General features: G+C 38.3%; 1 protein-coding gene across 21 annotated transcripts in view; it reads right to left on the bottom strand.

Annotated features, from left to right (window-relative positions):
• The window catches only part of ACACA (acetyl-CoA carboxylase alpha), a 282,866-nt gene that overhangs the window by 92,812 nt on the left and 176,271 nt on the right, over positions 1–13,783 (bottom strand). For all 21 annotated transcript variants that reach the window (XM_043583806.1, XM_043583805.1, XM_043583808.1 and 18 more), the window contains 4 exons: positions 12,505–12,660; positions 10,159–10,362; positions 5,141–5,296; positions 3,227–3,373 (listed from right to left, as the gene is read on the bottom strand). In XM_043583806.1, coding sequence (XP_043439741.1) covers positions 3,227–3,373; positions 5,141–5,296; positions 10,159–10,362; positions 12,505–12,660 — 663 coding nt within the window. The remainder of the gene's footprint in view (positions 1–3,226; positions 3,374–5,140; positions 5,297–10,158; positions 10,363–12,504; positions 12,661–13,783) is intronic.

The raw sequence follows: 13,783 nt of genomic DNA, 5'->3' as shown, positions 1-13,783 counted from the left end.
GGGGACAGTGTTCAAAATGCAGGTCACATCTCTGCTGAAACAGCCAATATTCTTTCTCAAATGGCAAACAAGTTACCTAAAACTAAATGGAACTGAATTGTTCCAAGTCCTGGTCCCATCACCATTTTACCTATTTACTGTCCTGGAAAAAAAACAGGGAAGAAAGCCTGGCCACCCATATAGCCGATGCTCTGGTAAGTACAGGTTTTCTGCCTTTGATTATGGGGAAAAGGGGAAAAGCATCTCGATTCATGGGGAAACTCTGCAGGAATCTCTTGTTTTACCTTTATTCTTTATATCCATGTGCTAGCTTTTAAACCCAGAAACTCCAATCCTTCAAGGTAATGCAGTATCACCCACAATGATGACCTGGTAGAGCCGTCACCTTTGGAGAACACCACATTATGATGATTTAATGTCTATGTAGCATCAATACATTTACATCAAGCCTTGGCTCTCAGAACATTAACAGGTCAATTTTTTATTCCTTTTTTAATAAAACGATTTCTCAAGGCTCTGTTCAGATGCCCATTCTCTTTGGGACAGGACAGATTTGCTCCAAATCTCATCAGCATGAGCTCTTCTCGTTCCCTTCACATCACTCTTGGGGTAATGCATAGAGTGCCAGGCTCATGACAAACTTGTCTCTTTTGCCAAAGAAAATTAAACTGCGATAGCTGAAAGTCAACTTGCTCTGATAAAACTGGGCTCAGCATGAGGAAATACATCCCACTGATGCCTCGTCATCTCTTAGGCACAGCTGCCCCTCAGAATTCTGACTGCTGAAACTCCATCTTCAGATTGGTCGGTTTCTCAGTGAACGCACACCATTGTATGCTCAAGCTATTGGTAACAGAGTTTGATACTTATACCCCAATCCCATTCCTTTTGTGCAATACCCTATAATCTCGCTACAGCCATGGACTGACTTCACCAACCATCCCAGGCATTAGTCACTAACTGCTCACAAAAGAACATTGGTCTCACTTCTCCTGAGCTCAAAGACTCAGAAACAGCAAGCTAACAACTCAGCCTCAATCCCGGTCAATCATTTGAAGAAAAGGAAAAGAGAACAAAGAAAATAGGCAACCCTTTAAGGAGGATAAAAGGTAGAACAAGAAAGTGAGAACTGACAAAAACAGAAATAAAAAATTTAAATACAATTAGATTTCTCAATTTCAAGGTTATTAAAGCACTGGGCAAAGGGAAACATATGGTCCCCATCCCGACTCTACTGCTTGTAACTACAGTACTATGTGGCTGTTTAAGACATCCCTTTTCCACCCAGGTTTGGTGAGTCTTAAAGGGGTTAAAAAAAACCTTTAATTTTTTTTTTTTTTATTCTTGTGTGTGTGTGTGTGTGTGTGTGTGTGTGTGTGGTCTTTGGGTACAGAGTCCCGTATAATAAGACTATTTGTATTCATACTGGCAGAGTAAACACTACATGTTCATGCCCAGGCAGCTCTGTGCTTGTAATTTCAGCAAGAACAGAGCTCTGTCCCTCTGGGACTTCACTATTCCCCCAGTCTCCATTCGCTCAAACACAGAATGAGAGCAGAGAGAAAGCAGGAGAGAAAGATCATGGCAAGAGGTTTCACACAGCAGTGCAGCTAGCTTTCATGTGGCCCAAAATCTCATTTTTTAATTACATTAGTTAAAACCATTTTTCTCTTAGCCCCATGTTCACAAGGGTGCCTTCCATTCCTAAAGACTACACTGTTGAATGAAACAGAATTTAGGTCTAGCACAATGAAGCTTTTCTTTGCTGTTGAGGGGCTCACTATGTAGATGTCACACTGTGGCACAAGCCGCTGCTTCAACCTGGTGTGTTAACGAGTACATATCTATTCTTGTGAAAATTCTATGCATCTTCTCTTCCTCGCCTCTTGCCTTTGCTATTTGTTGAGGCATTAGATTAGAAGAACTGTAAGTCTGATACTCTCCACCTGGTCCAATGCCTGCATCCATCTTAATACCAATTCATCTACTTTTGGCATCCACTGGTGTACTTACTGAAACAGCATACACCTTATATATACAGTAACATTTTTTGAAAAAGATACACAAAATGGAAAATACCACGTATTATCTCCAAAGGTCTACCTAGCCTGTTTATGGAGAACACTTGGGTAAAGATTACTCTTTCTAAACAATGAGATTTATCTAGGGATTCTATCTAAGGTTGAAATAAAAACTGTCTCTTTTTAAGTTTATTATTGTTTTGGTTGTAATTGTACATTAGAAGCATAGTTAAAATCAGGAAGAGGAGGAGATAGGTTATTATGACTTTATATCATTATTAACAGTGCACCATACAAGAGAGGATTCCAAGGCCAGAAAATGAATTCTTAGATAACTATCAGAAATGTGCCTTCTGCTACATTCTTTTATGTTTAAACCCCTGGTTCTGATTGAGCCCCTTTAAGAATATATTTATCATGATCATAACAGCACTAGATTAAATTACCTGAGCACAGAAAATATACCAAAAAAGGTGTGCTAGTATGTAAGTATCCGAATAAGAAAGAACATCAAGCAAAACAATACTTTAAATGTTTTTATTATAGAAAAATCTCAGGGGCGCCTGGGTGGCTCAGTCGGTTAAGTATCCTACTTTGGCTCAGGTCATGATCTCATGGTTTGTGAGTTCCAGCCCCACATCAGGATCTCTGCTGTCAGCACGGAACCCACTTTGGATCCTCAGTCTCCCCATCTGTCTGCCCTTCCCCACCTGCATATTCGTGTGCATGTGCTCTCTCTTTTCAAAAATAAACATTAAAAAAAAATCTCAAAATTTCAGGTATATACAAAAATAGAGAAAATAGTCTATTCCTATGTATATATCATTTAGCTTTCATTAACAACTCATGGCCAGTTTGTTTTCTCTATACTCCCACACTCACCCCTCTATTACTCTGAAGCAAATCCTAGACATTGGATCATTTCATCTGTAACTATTTTAGTAGTTATGTGTAACAGAAAACATAACTGTTTTTTAGAAAGCAAAACTTCAATACCATTTGAAAAAGCACATCATTATCACACATAAAAAATTAATAATTCCTTGATATCCAGTCAATGTTTTCTCTCTAAAGAACTCTACCAACAAGACTACTATGTGCCTATGCAGCGTCTAAATTAATGCTACTTAATGACCACCCCCATGGAAAGTTGCCTCTAGTGGGCACAGATATAAGAAAAGGGGGAAGGGGAATCAATGACTTGCCTCATTTCCTCCTGGAAGCCTGTTCATGTGGACCAGCTGACCCTGATCATCCAACACAAGCTCAGTATACGTCAGCATGTCAGAAGGCAGGGGGGGTGATGGAAGGAATGCTTGAGTGGACATAGACTCCCAGAGTTTGATCAGAGACTAGTGGAGGAGAGAAGTTTGACTAATCAGTGACAATCAGCATTTTAACATACACAAAAACAAATATTAAGTTTCAGTCAATCTGATTTTACTCTTTCCTTTCCAAGTGTTCTGCTGAGCATCAAAGCATTAGACCAAATTCTGCAGCTCTCATTCTCAGTTAAAATAGATTTGTAATGATTTTTCACATAATGTTTTTTACATATCAAAATCAGGCACTTTTCCAACAAAGTCAAATTACTGAGTGATTCTGAATCAGCACAAGAGCATTAACAAATGCAATAGACCTAACAAACAGACCTAACAATACCTAGGAAAATTAAAATAAAAAACTAAATAAGTAACATTAATCCCTCTTTTTTAAAAAAGGAAGAAAAATCCCATAAGAATAGAAAAATAACCGGGAAAAGGGATATGACACTCAGCTAATACCAAAAAAAATCTAAGTCGGCAAGAATAAAGTTTCTACTAGAGGCTCAGGAAAAGCATCCTTTCCTAATGTCTTTTCAGATCTATAGGCCCATATGCAGGAATTAGCTCATCAGGGATGTATGACTATTTGTAAATGTGCGGATCAATTCTGGTCAAATTTGAGAATACAGACACACCTATCCATTTTAAAACCATTTTGATTTCCATTTCCAACTTCATATGACCAGAACAAATGCCTCATGAAGTGGGAACTAGCTGTTTCTTTGGTTGTCTCACAACAACATTTAAAGGCAATATGATATATTCATATCTACATGTTCCAATCACAGTGTTTATGTCTATTCTACAGGAAAAATTATACAGAGTGTCATTTCTATTTATAGTTCTGGCATTGGGGAACAGAACCAACACAACTTGTAGGGGAACAATGTTGGCAATACAAAATGAAGATACCTATGTTTCCAGAGAGAGAACTTGTAAACAAATGACTACTTACAGGAAATCTCTTGTATTTACAGGTAGACTATTTACCAAGGCCACATATATTACTTTGCTAAAATTCAAATGTGGTAATACTAGTAGTATTGACTAGAAGACTTGGAAAAATCCTGTATTCATAGATTTTTTTTTTTTTTAAGGACAAATTCAGTATTCTTTTGACACTCTATCTGTTGCATTTTCTGCTGTGGATGTACTTTTCTTGCCTTCTATTGATGGAAGAAAAATCTGCAGCATAGAGAGGATTCACCATACAGATCAAAGGAATTTATTTTCAAATAAAGGATGAGAATCATAATGTATTTTCTCACATTAGTTTTTATTCAGCTATAATAAATCTTCCATGAAAGAATTGATACTTTAAACTGTGTATCATGAACTCTATATCCATTTGTATATGTTATCAGTATTGATCCTCATCATATTAACCTATCAGCTAATGGCCTGGGTTATCTTGGAAAATAGGAAAAAGAGAAATAGACTTTCAACCCTCTTTTTTAATACCCATAATTTTATTATAGCTTAGGAAATATATACCTGAACGTAACTCCTCACACAGGTCATTGTAAACTACCATCACAGGTATGCTATCTCAGTTTACTTTCTTCCCAATAGAAGCTTCTATCCTCACCATTCCTCCTATTAATTCATAAAGAACTGTCCAATATTGGAGTTGGCAGTCACCAAATCCCGAATGAGACAGAAATGAGAGTAGTGTCAAGATACTTCTTGCCCTTTGGGAATGACCCATTCCAGGCTAAGCTGCATCCAATGGAAATTCAGGAAAACCCTGCCTCTTTAGAACATATCAGAACCCCCCCAGTTAGCCACCTTTACCTGCCGAAACATCTCTGGGATATCATATATGTATGTTGTCCCCAAGGATTGTGCCTGGAATCTCTTTGATTGAAGTAGGTCTTTGGTGACATATGGAGTGTTGATTAACATTCCATGCAATGGTCCCTGTTTGTCTCCATATGCCTGAAACATGATCTACAGGAGAAAGAGAATGACAAGGGGGAGTTAAGAGACAGAGAAGAAAATCAGCTGCCTAGAGGGGCTTTTTTCATAAATGTTATTTCTGGACACACATTTTTGGTGGGTTGAGTAGCTAAGACATGCCTTTACACATTGGGTAGTGTTCTCAATTCTCTACAGATTAACCAACTCTAAAAAATGGTATGTAACCAATGATACTCCATGGGTTGCTCTCACTTTTGGATTAGTTGAAATCAACAAGAAAGCACAGCGTAAATTTCACATCTCAGAGACAGACTGACACTGCTTGCCTTCTAAAATGACTAAAATTCCATATACTCAGAAATGGAGTATGTCAACTAATGAATCTAAGCAGTCCGGACATTTAAGTTGAGGAACAGCTACGTGCTGAAGAGAATTCTGCTCTTTCCCTAACAGAAGTCAGGTCAAGGCTCTACCCTATTATCTGTGCTTTAGTCTATGATTAGAAGGTGCTTCGTAAGTGTTCATAGCCACACAAAGGTTTCAAAGATTTTTGCCAGAAGTGGATTTCATCCATCCATCCATCCAGCTAGTCAGTTCTGGTTAGCTCATTAGACATAGCCCATAGTAAAATAAATGTGTTATTATATATATATTAATACAGATATGCATTTATTTATATCCTCCAGTATACTACATCTACAACTACCGAATAGCTCCTGCAATACCTATATTGCCACATAATGAAAACACACCATTTTTTAATCATTTCAACTCAAATATAGCTAGAAGAGTACTTCATACTTCATATATTTAGTTTTATTTGCTTATGAATATTTATAAGGGATGCCATTACTTCAATTCAGTTAATATTTATTGAGTGCCCAGAGGTTGTATAACACTAAACTAGGCACTTTATGCATGAATACTTAAATATAGACTCCAAACACAGTGAATACAAATGAAGCCTGGGAAATAAGGGTATGTGGGCATACACACATATCTATTCTGGTCTAAAATGTATAAGCTTAAATCTACCATTAAGAAATAGATTTGTGGGGGCGCCTGGGTGGCGCAGTCGGTTAAGCGTCCGACTTCAGCCAGGTCACGATCTCGCGGTCCGTGAGTTCGAGCCCCGCGTCGGGCTCTGGGCTGATGGCTCGGAGCCTGGAGCCTGTTTCCGATTCTGTGTCTCCCTCTCTCTCTGCCCCTCCCCCATTCATGCTCTGTCTCTCTCTGTCCCAAAATAAATAAAAAACGTTGAAAAAAAAAATTTAAAAAAAAAAAAAAAAAAAAAAGAAATAGATTTGTGAACCTGATATATAGGCCTAACAACATAATTAAGTACTTTCCCAAACCCTGGATACCATTTAGCTAAATGAATCCGGAGCTGCCTAGCTCAGAGGAACAAATGTGTTCTGCTGACTGGTCAGTCAGGTCCTATACCAGGCACAAATTGTCTTGGGCTGCTTAAACCCCATGGAATGGAGCTTCCAGTCCTATTCTATATGACTAATGGTGGAAGTCACTGGGTGGGAGGTAGAATTAGCAATGTCTTAGGTAGAAACAGTAATGTTTTAAGAGATTCAAAGTGTTAAGTATGGTCAAGGTATTAGAATGAAAAAACTGGACTCCTGAGAGAAGATAAACCAAATCAAAATAAGAAAAAGGAGTAAAAGCAGCAGATTCTGGGAGCTACATTCCTGTCTATTAGGAAAGACAAGAGCTGTGGGTACAAGAGTTTGAGACTCACTTTTGCCAAGGTAGAATGAAGTCAGGCTGGTCAGTGGTTGAGCAACATAACCATCTGGACTGAGAAGGGGGCTGGAGAAAGCCCTCTAGGTACTCTCGCTGCTGGTGGGACTTGAAAATGGTAGGACTACTTTGGTGAATAGTTTGGCAGTTTTTTTTATAAAATTAAAAATACACTTCCTGTGACCCAGTAATTACATTCTCATATATTCACCCAAGAAAAATGAAAACATATTCTACATAAAGACTTGTATATGAATGTTCATATAGCAGCTTTATTCATAATAGCCCAAACTGGAAAATTAAGCTTCAAATGTCCATCAATAGGTGAACGAATATAAACATTTTGTTACATTCATAAAATGGAATACCACTCAGCAATGAAGAGGAACATACCCAGAGTCTACATCTATGCAGCATGGATGAATCTCAAAAATACTATGCTGAGCAAAAGAAGCCACATAAACACTGTACATAATGTCTGATTTCATTTATATGAAATTCTAGGACAGGCAAAACTCGTCTGTAACAGAAAGCAGGCCACTGGGTGCCTAGAACTGTGACTCTACCTTTGACCGCAAAAGAGAATAAGAGAACTCTTACGGGTTTTAAGATGTTCTCTATCATGACTGTGATGGGAGTCACACAGGTTTATATGATTTGAGAATGAACTGAAGTATACACATAAAATAAGTACATGTTATTATATGTAAATTGTATCTCAATAAAGGTAACTTAAAAAATATATATTTCTCCCTTATACTACACATTGGGAATCAAGTGACTCATGCAACGGATTACCCAAATCTCTTCTCCCTGCTGTGATGGCTGGCATCAGTGTTCAATTACAGCTAACACCACAAAGACTTTACAAAGAAAATGAAAGAAAATGAAGCTCAAACTAGTCAACCCTGCTCCTTGTTGTCAGAAAGAATAAACGATGTGCTGAACAAGAGGTTGATGGTAATGGATAGCACTGAATGATCAGCTACCATTAATTTTATTTTCTACTATAATGGACATAGTAGTTAAAAATTGGTAAAGTGTATGTCTTACAAGTTTATGAAAATATGCATATATTTTATATATCATACACCTTTCATCAGTGGCCATCAGAAAGGCTTCTCTTGGAAAACAATTTCTGATCCCATAGTCTGCTCCCTTAGAACCTTGTACCTATCTTTTGATAGCACAAATCATAATCATATTACAGACAAACTAATTATCTGTCTTCTTCCACCCTGATGTAAATTTCTTAAGAATAGAGATCACTTTGAATCCATAGTGCCTGACACACTATATAGGTGGTCAGTAAATGTTACATCAATTAACGAATGAATGATACACAGTGTTCTACATTATTTTGAATTCACATAATGACTCACTAGAACAAAGAAAGGAAAAAAATAAATTGGCAGTAAGTATCAGGTAGGCATTAGGAGCACCAGAGCAGACTTGAAGACTGTTCCTTTTGCTGGTTCCCTCCTCCGGCCAGGAGCTCTTGGGTTCATTCACATTCCGCAGTGGCTGCTGAACTCCCTCAACTGAACAGCCTGAAGGAGACCTCTTCCTTTAGGGCTTCCTAAATAGGTAGGACCCATGGTAATAGGGGTTGTCCCTCAGGCAAAAGGTAGCTCATTCATTCTTTCAGATACTTATTGAGTACTTATTTTGTGCCAGGCATAGTACTAAATCATGATTGAAGGCATCTGAGCCTTTCATGCCCCTGTGTCACCACTAGCCAGAATGAAGGAAATCTAAGAGCTTTCTAATAAAAAAAAGGAAAAATAAAATAGTTATGAAGAACAAACATATTTATCAAAAACATTAAAATCTCAAGTGGCCATCTTATTTTTCACAAGAATAGACTGCCTTGAAGCCATTGTAGAAGTTAATTAAAAATATCCCTGCCCATGGAAAGCTCTGACTGAAAATGTCTTTAAGGCTGTCTTGAAAAACATCAAATGCAGCAAAAATTATTGAATACTCTTTCTCTTGCTCACCCCTTGCACTCTTGTGCGCTCTCTCTCTCTCTTTCTCTCTCTCTCTCTGTTTTAACTGTTCACTTCTCACTGGATAGATTTCTCTGGCCATCTAACTGGGAATCAAAGCACAAAATGAAAGGTCACTCTGACAACTATCCAAACTCAGATTTTTAAAATTCATCTTCAAAATACTGGCAAAAATGTCTTTTCTTGCCTCTGTTCCTGGATTTAAAAGGACATAGATAAAAACAAGAGACATATAATCTCTTCCTGGCACCAACTGCATAGAAGAAACTGAAACCCTTGTGTACACGTACTGAAGCAAGGTCATCCTTTAAACAGAAGAAATTCACTTTCCAAGTTCTGGCCAAAAAGCTAAAATAACATCTCAGTTCTTAAGAAGATGTGAGCAATGGCAAACCAACCCAAATCCAGTATCACAGCAAATGGCACAAATATTTAGAAATGAAGGTGGGAACACAGATTAAAAGGAATTCTGTTATGACATAATCAATCTACTGAAAGAGTCATCTTCCATTTTCACATTCTTGATTTTTCTACCTGAAAAAGGGGTTAAAGTTTACTACTTTGCTCTTCTATAGATCTATAATACTCTGAACTCTTTGAAGGAAAATAATGTGTGTAAATGGAATAACATAATGGGTAAATATGAGAAAGTCACTGCTTGACATTGCTCTAGCTATTACATTATGCTGAAATTTTCCTTACAGTCAAAGTTGGTGATATATTTCAACAATTTTCTTTTCTTTACTTGCCAATGAGTGGGCTATCAAGGCTGAAAACAGGAAAGACAGATCAGCCCAGAGAAGACAAGATTGTTCAGGTAGCTCAAAAGCCCTTTATAAAAGAATGCTAAATTGTAGAATTACCTCTGGATTGAGGTTCACTTGGCATCTGTTTGGGCTCACTAGTATGTCACAAAGATTGAGGGTTTCATAACATCCGTGATTAAGAACACAGGCACATCTTATAAGGTAAATGAAGTTTTTTCAAATTCATGTGAGCACTGAAGCTGACAGAGGATAACTCTGCTACATGAACGAATGGGACTTGTGAGTTTGGGTTTTCCATAACAAGGCCAAGTGGCTTATCTTTAAGGACAAAATCAAAAGTCTAAGGAGCCCTTGACTACTGTACCTGTGCTGTCCTGGAGTCAGTCACTTCCTTGTACAAGCTGATGTCCAAGTAATAGCCGGACTCATTTGTCAGGAAGAGGCGGATGGGAATTGCTTTTCCAGTTGGTGTCAGGCGAATGTTGATTTTCAGTTCTGCCTGGAGGACACGTAATTTCCACAGCCGACTTCCATAGCGCATTACCATGCTCCGCACAGATTCCTCAATCTGTCACAGACACGTCACCAAGCACAAAACTTAAAACACCTTGTACCTAGAACCTGTTTCAGGTCTTCCCATCTTTGGGAAAGAAGGAATGGAAAAAGGTGCTGGTTTCTGGAGATGTGCACTACATGTATTCCTTATAAAAAGTAAGATAATTTCTCCCCAACCCTACTCTTGCTTAGAAACAAGTTGGGGACAATTTCACGCCAGGCTGGCATTTGAGTGGGGTTCTCTGGCTCACAACACCCAAATCTGTGCAACTCCCTACCCGTTTCCCAATTATATTCATATTCTATATCAAAGATCTGCAATATCTAAAATTACAAGCCATGGGATTTAAGAGAAAGCCCCCAAATAAGAATAAAATTTCTAGTTAAATAGCTATTAAGTAGCATTTATATGCATGGTAACTATGTTTCATTGCACTTATAGGACCTTAAATCATCATAGCAATTACCACCATGAGCTTTTTTCTATACAATTTTATTAAACTTTATAATATATGCCTCTTGGTAAATTGCACAAATTAAAGAGAGGCAATTTGTAGGTGGTGTTAGAATGTTCTCTCTAAACAGAGCTCTGAAGCTCGGTCATTGCCAAGTCCAATTGGGATTTAAGTAGATGGGGCAGATGTTTCATAGTTTCTCTAAGGCTTATACCCAGGCATCTTAGTGCTCCTAGTTTTCAGGGTTAGGCAAGTTATTTTAACCAAATGGCCTTAGATGGGATTTTCCCTTACTGACAAATGAAATTTTGTTTTCCCAATATGGCTAAAGGCAGCCAGGACATACTACTCAAAATTAACCCATTCTCTTAAATGAATTGTCTTTCTAAATTGCTTTCTCAACTTAGAAAATACCAAAAATATTTTCTACCATTCTTCTCTTATGGTTCTTTAGAAGTATGTGACACCTTTGCAGTTTGTTTTAGCACTACAGAATCTCAGGTTAATGGATTTCAAGGAGTTGACTTCTCTAGTCCCACACTTGCTTGTTAACCAAAGGGTATCTACCTATTCTTTTCTGGAGAGAACAAAAGTCAACAATCTCTACATTCAAGAAGCTGACAGTTATCTTATCTATGATTAGAAAGGCATAGCTAGGACGTATGGGTATTTAGAGTGGAAGTAGAGAGGCAGATATTAAAAAAACTCACTGAGAAATGGTCAGGTCAAGTCTAAAAATATATACAGTTAAATAGTGTCCTGGCCATGTTTTCACTCTTCCAGCCTCAGCAGTCCCAGAATGCTTAAGAGAACCTTCACTTAAGCTAGATGATGAGACTTGATACTCAGTGAGTAGCCCTATCCTTGTCAACCTATCAGTAGTTTAGAGTCTTGAAGGAAAAAAAAAGCAGAAAGTGATTTTTTAGGTCTTAGACATTAAGTTCAAAAATCTAAAGTCCATGCTTACAACTGATCTTGAGAAATGGAGATACTGGTTCTCCTAACCAAATTCCACAATACCAAGATAGAAAAAGGTTAGAGTGAATACAAATAGAGAGCAGTCTGTCTTTATTACACCTGGGATAAAAGGTCAAGTATAGAATCACCCTGTTTTCCTTTCTTAAACTATATGGAATGCATTTTAGAATAGAGCCTCAGGATAGAAAACATATATAATACATGTGAAAATTCTATAACAACCAAATTGTCTCCCTGTGGAAAAATACTGAAGGGAAATAGGTTAGACACTTTAGGAAGTTGTACTGCCTCCCTGAGGCCACAGGTAAGTAACATTTAGTGCAAAACAGCAGTAATTTTGCCAAAATGTCCAAAAATAGCAAAGTCATTCCAGATGAGAAATCCTAGGGAATTATATAAAAACAGGACCATTATGATGACAAGTATCCAAAGCAGGTACCAATGGAAAAACAGAAAGAAACTTTTATGTTTTCATACTGCTTATAAATGACCAGCAAGATAACATTATACCACCCTCAGTTTTGATGTCTGCTTTCAATGGCTTCAAATTTTTGACTCCCTCCCAGAAACCCTGTCTCACAAGCATTCTGTAAACTTTAAAGATCAAGGGCTCAACTAGCTAACCAAGTGTACTTGTTTCCAGGTTTAAGTGAGAATAAATATGGATGAATCTCTCTACTTGTGCTTGGTAGTGCTGGGAGAGAAGCTAAAGAGAAATGTACCTTTGATGGGTCCATAATGACTGTGGGCACAAAGTTGAGGAAGATGTGGTTGCAGTCAGTGCGAACATTTGTATTATTAAAAGCAACTTCCAATTCATCCATGGCCTCCAGGAGCAGCCGCTCCCCTTCATTTTGTAGATATTCAAAAGAAGCTTCCTATACAAAATGAAAATCACCATCAACATCAGTGTGTTTTAAATTTTTTTTTTTTTTCAACGTTTATTTATTTTGGGACAGAGAGAGACAGAGCATGAACGGGGGAGGGGCAGAGAGAGAGGGAGACACAGAATCGGAAACAGGCTCCAGGCTCTGAGCCATCAGCCCAGAGCCTGACGCGGGGCTTGAACTCACGGACCGCGAGATCGTGACCTGGCTGAAGTCGGACGCTTAACCGACTGCGCCACCCAGGCGCCCCAACATCAGTGTGTTTTAAAACAATCAGTAGGGGCACCTGGATGGCTCAGTCGGTTGAGCATCCAATTCTTGATTTTGGCTCAAGTCATGATCCCAGGGTCATGGGATCAAGCCACCAATGGGCTCCACGCTGATCATGGAGCCTGCTTAGGATTCACTCTCTCTCTCTCTCTCTCTCTCTCTCTCTCTCTCTCTCTCTCCCTCCCTCCCCATCCCCAACTCATGCTCTCTAAAATAAACAAATAAATAACAATTAAAAAATGAAAGAGTCAATAAAGAAATGGCTATTATAATGACTTAAGTAGTACTATGTCATGAATCACAAGGCACCTGCTACAGGTGCTACCTTTCTCCCTAGAGTCAGCCCAATGACCATAGGCAGCAGAGGCAGGCAATTATCAAAGAGCTCCTGCCAGCCCTTCCTCCTGCCTCTTAGGGAAACATTTCCTTCTAATAGGTGGAAATGCAGGGCATCCCCAGAGCTATACCTCCAATAGGATCACATTTCACACATGCCAAACAGAGGAGTTTAGAAAGGAAATCTGTTTAGAAAGTAAAAGTTGAAGAAAGGGTATAGGTACAGGATGCAGTAATTATGACACCAGAAAGTACCTTGCTATACACAGAAACTACTCTACCTCTAGGTGGGCTTACAATGGGGCCATCTCTAACTTTTCTCTTTATCTTCTATCATCACCTAACTATCCCTGTGATTTTTCTGTTAAGATGCTTTTCCTTTTCTCAAAGGAGTGCTTTCATGCTTCCATTACCAAGAATAAAATTTTTTAAAGCCCTTTATCATATGGAATATTTATTTCTGTGAGAGAAAGGACTCTCAGACTTCTAATGGCTACTGGAGAGTGGG

This window comes from Prionailurus bengalensis, chromosome E1 (genome assembly GCF_016509475.1).
Source record: "Prionailurus bengalensis isolate Pbe53 chromosome E1, Fcat_Pben_1.1_paternal_pri, whole genome shotgun sequence".
Taxonomy (NCBI): domain Eukaryota; kingdom Metazoa; phylum Chordata; class Mammalia; order Carnivora; family Felidae; genus Prionailurus; species Prionailurus bengalensis.
The sequence above is the reverse complement of the archived record's forward strand: the minus strand, read 5'-3'. Positions and strand labels throughout refer to the sequence as shown.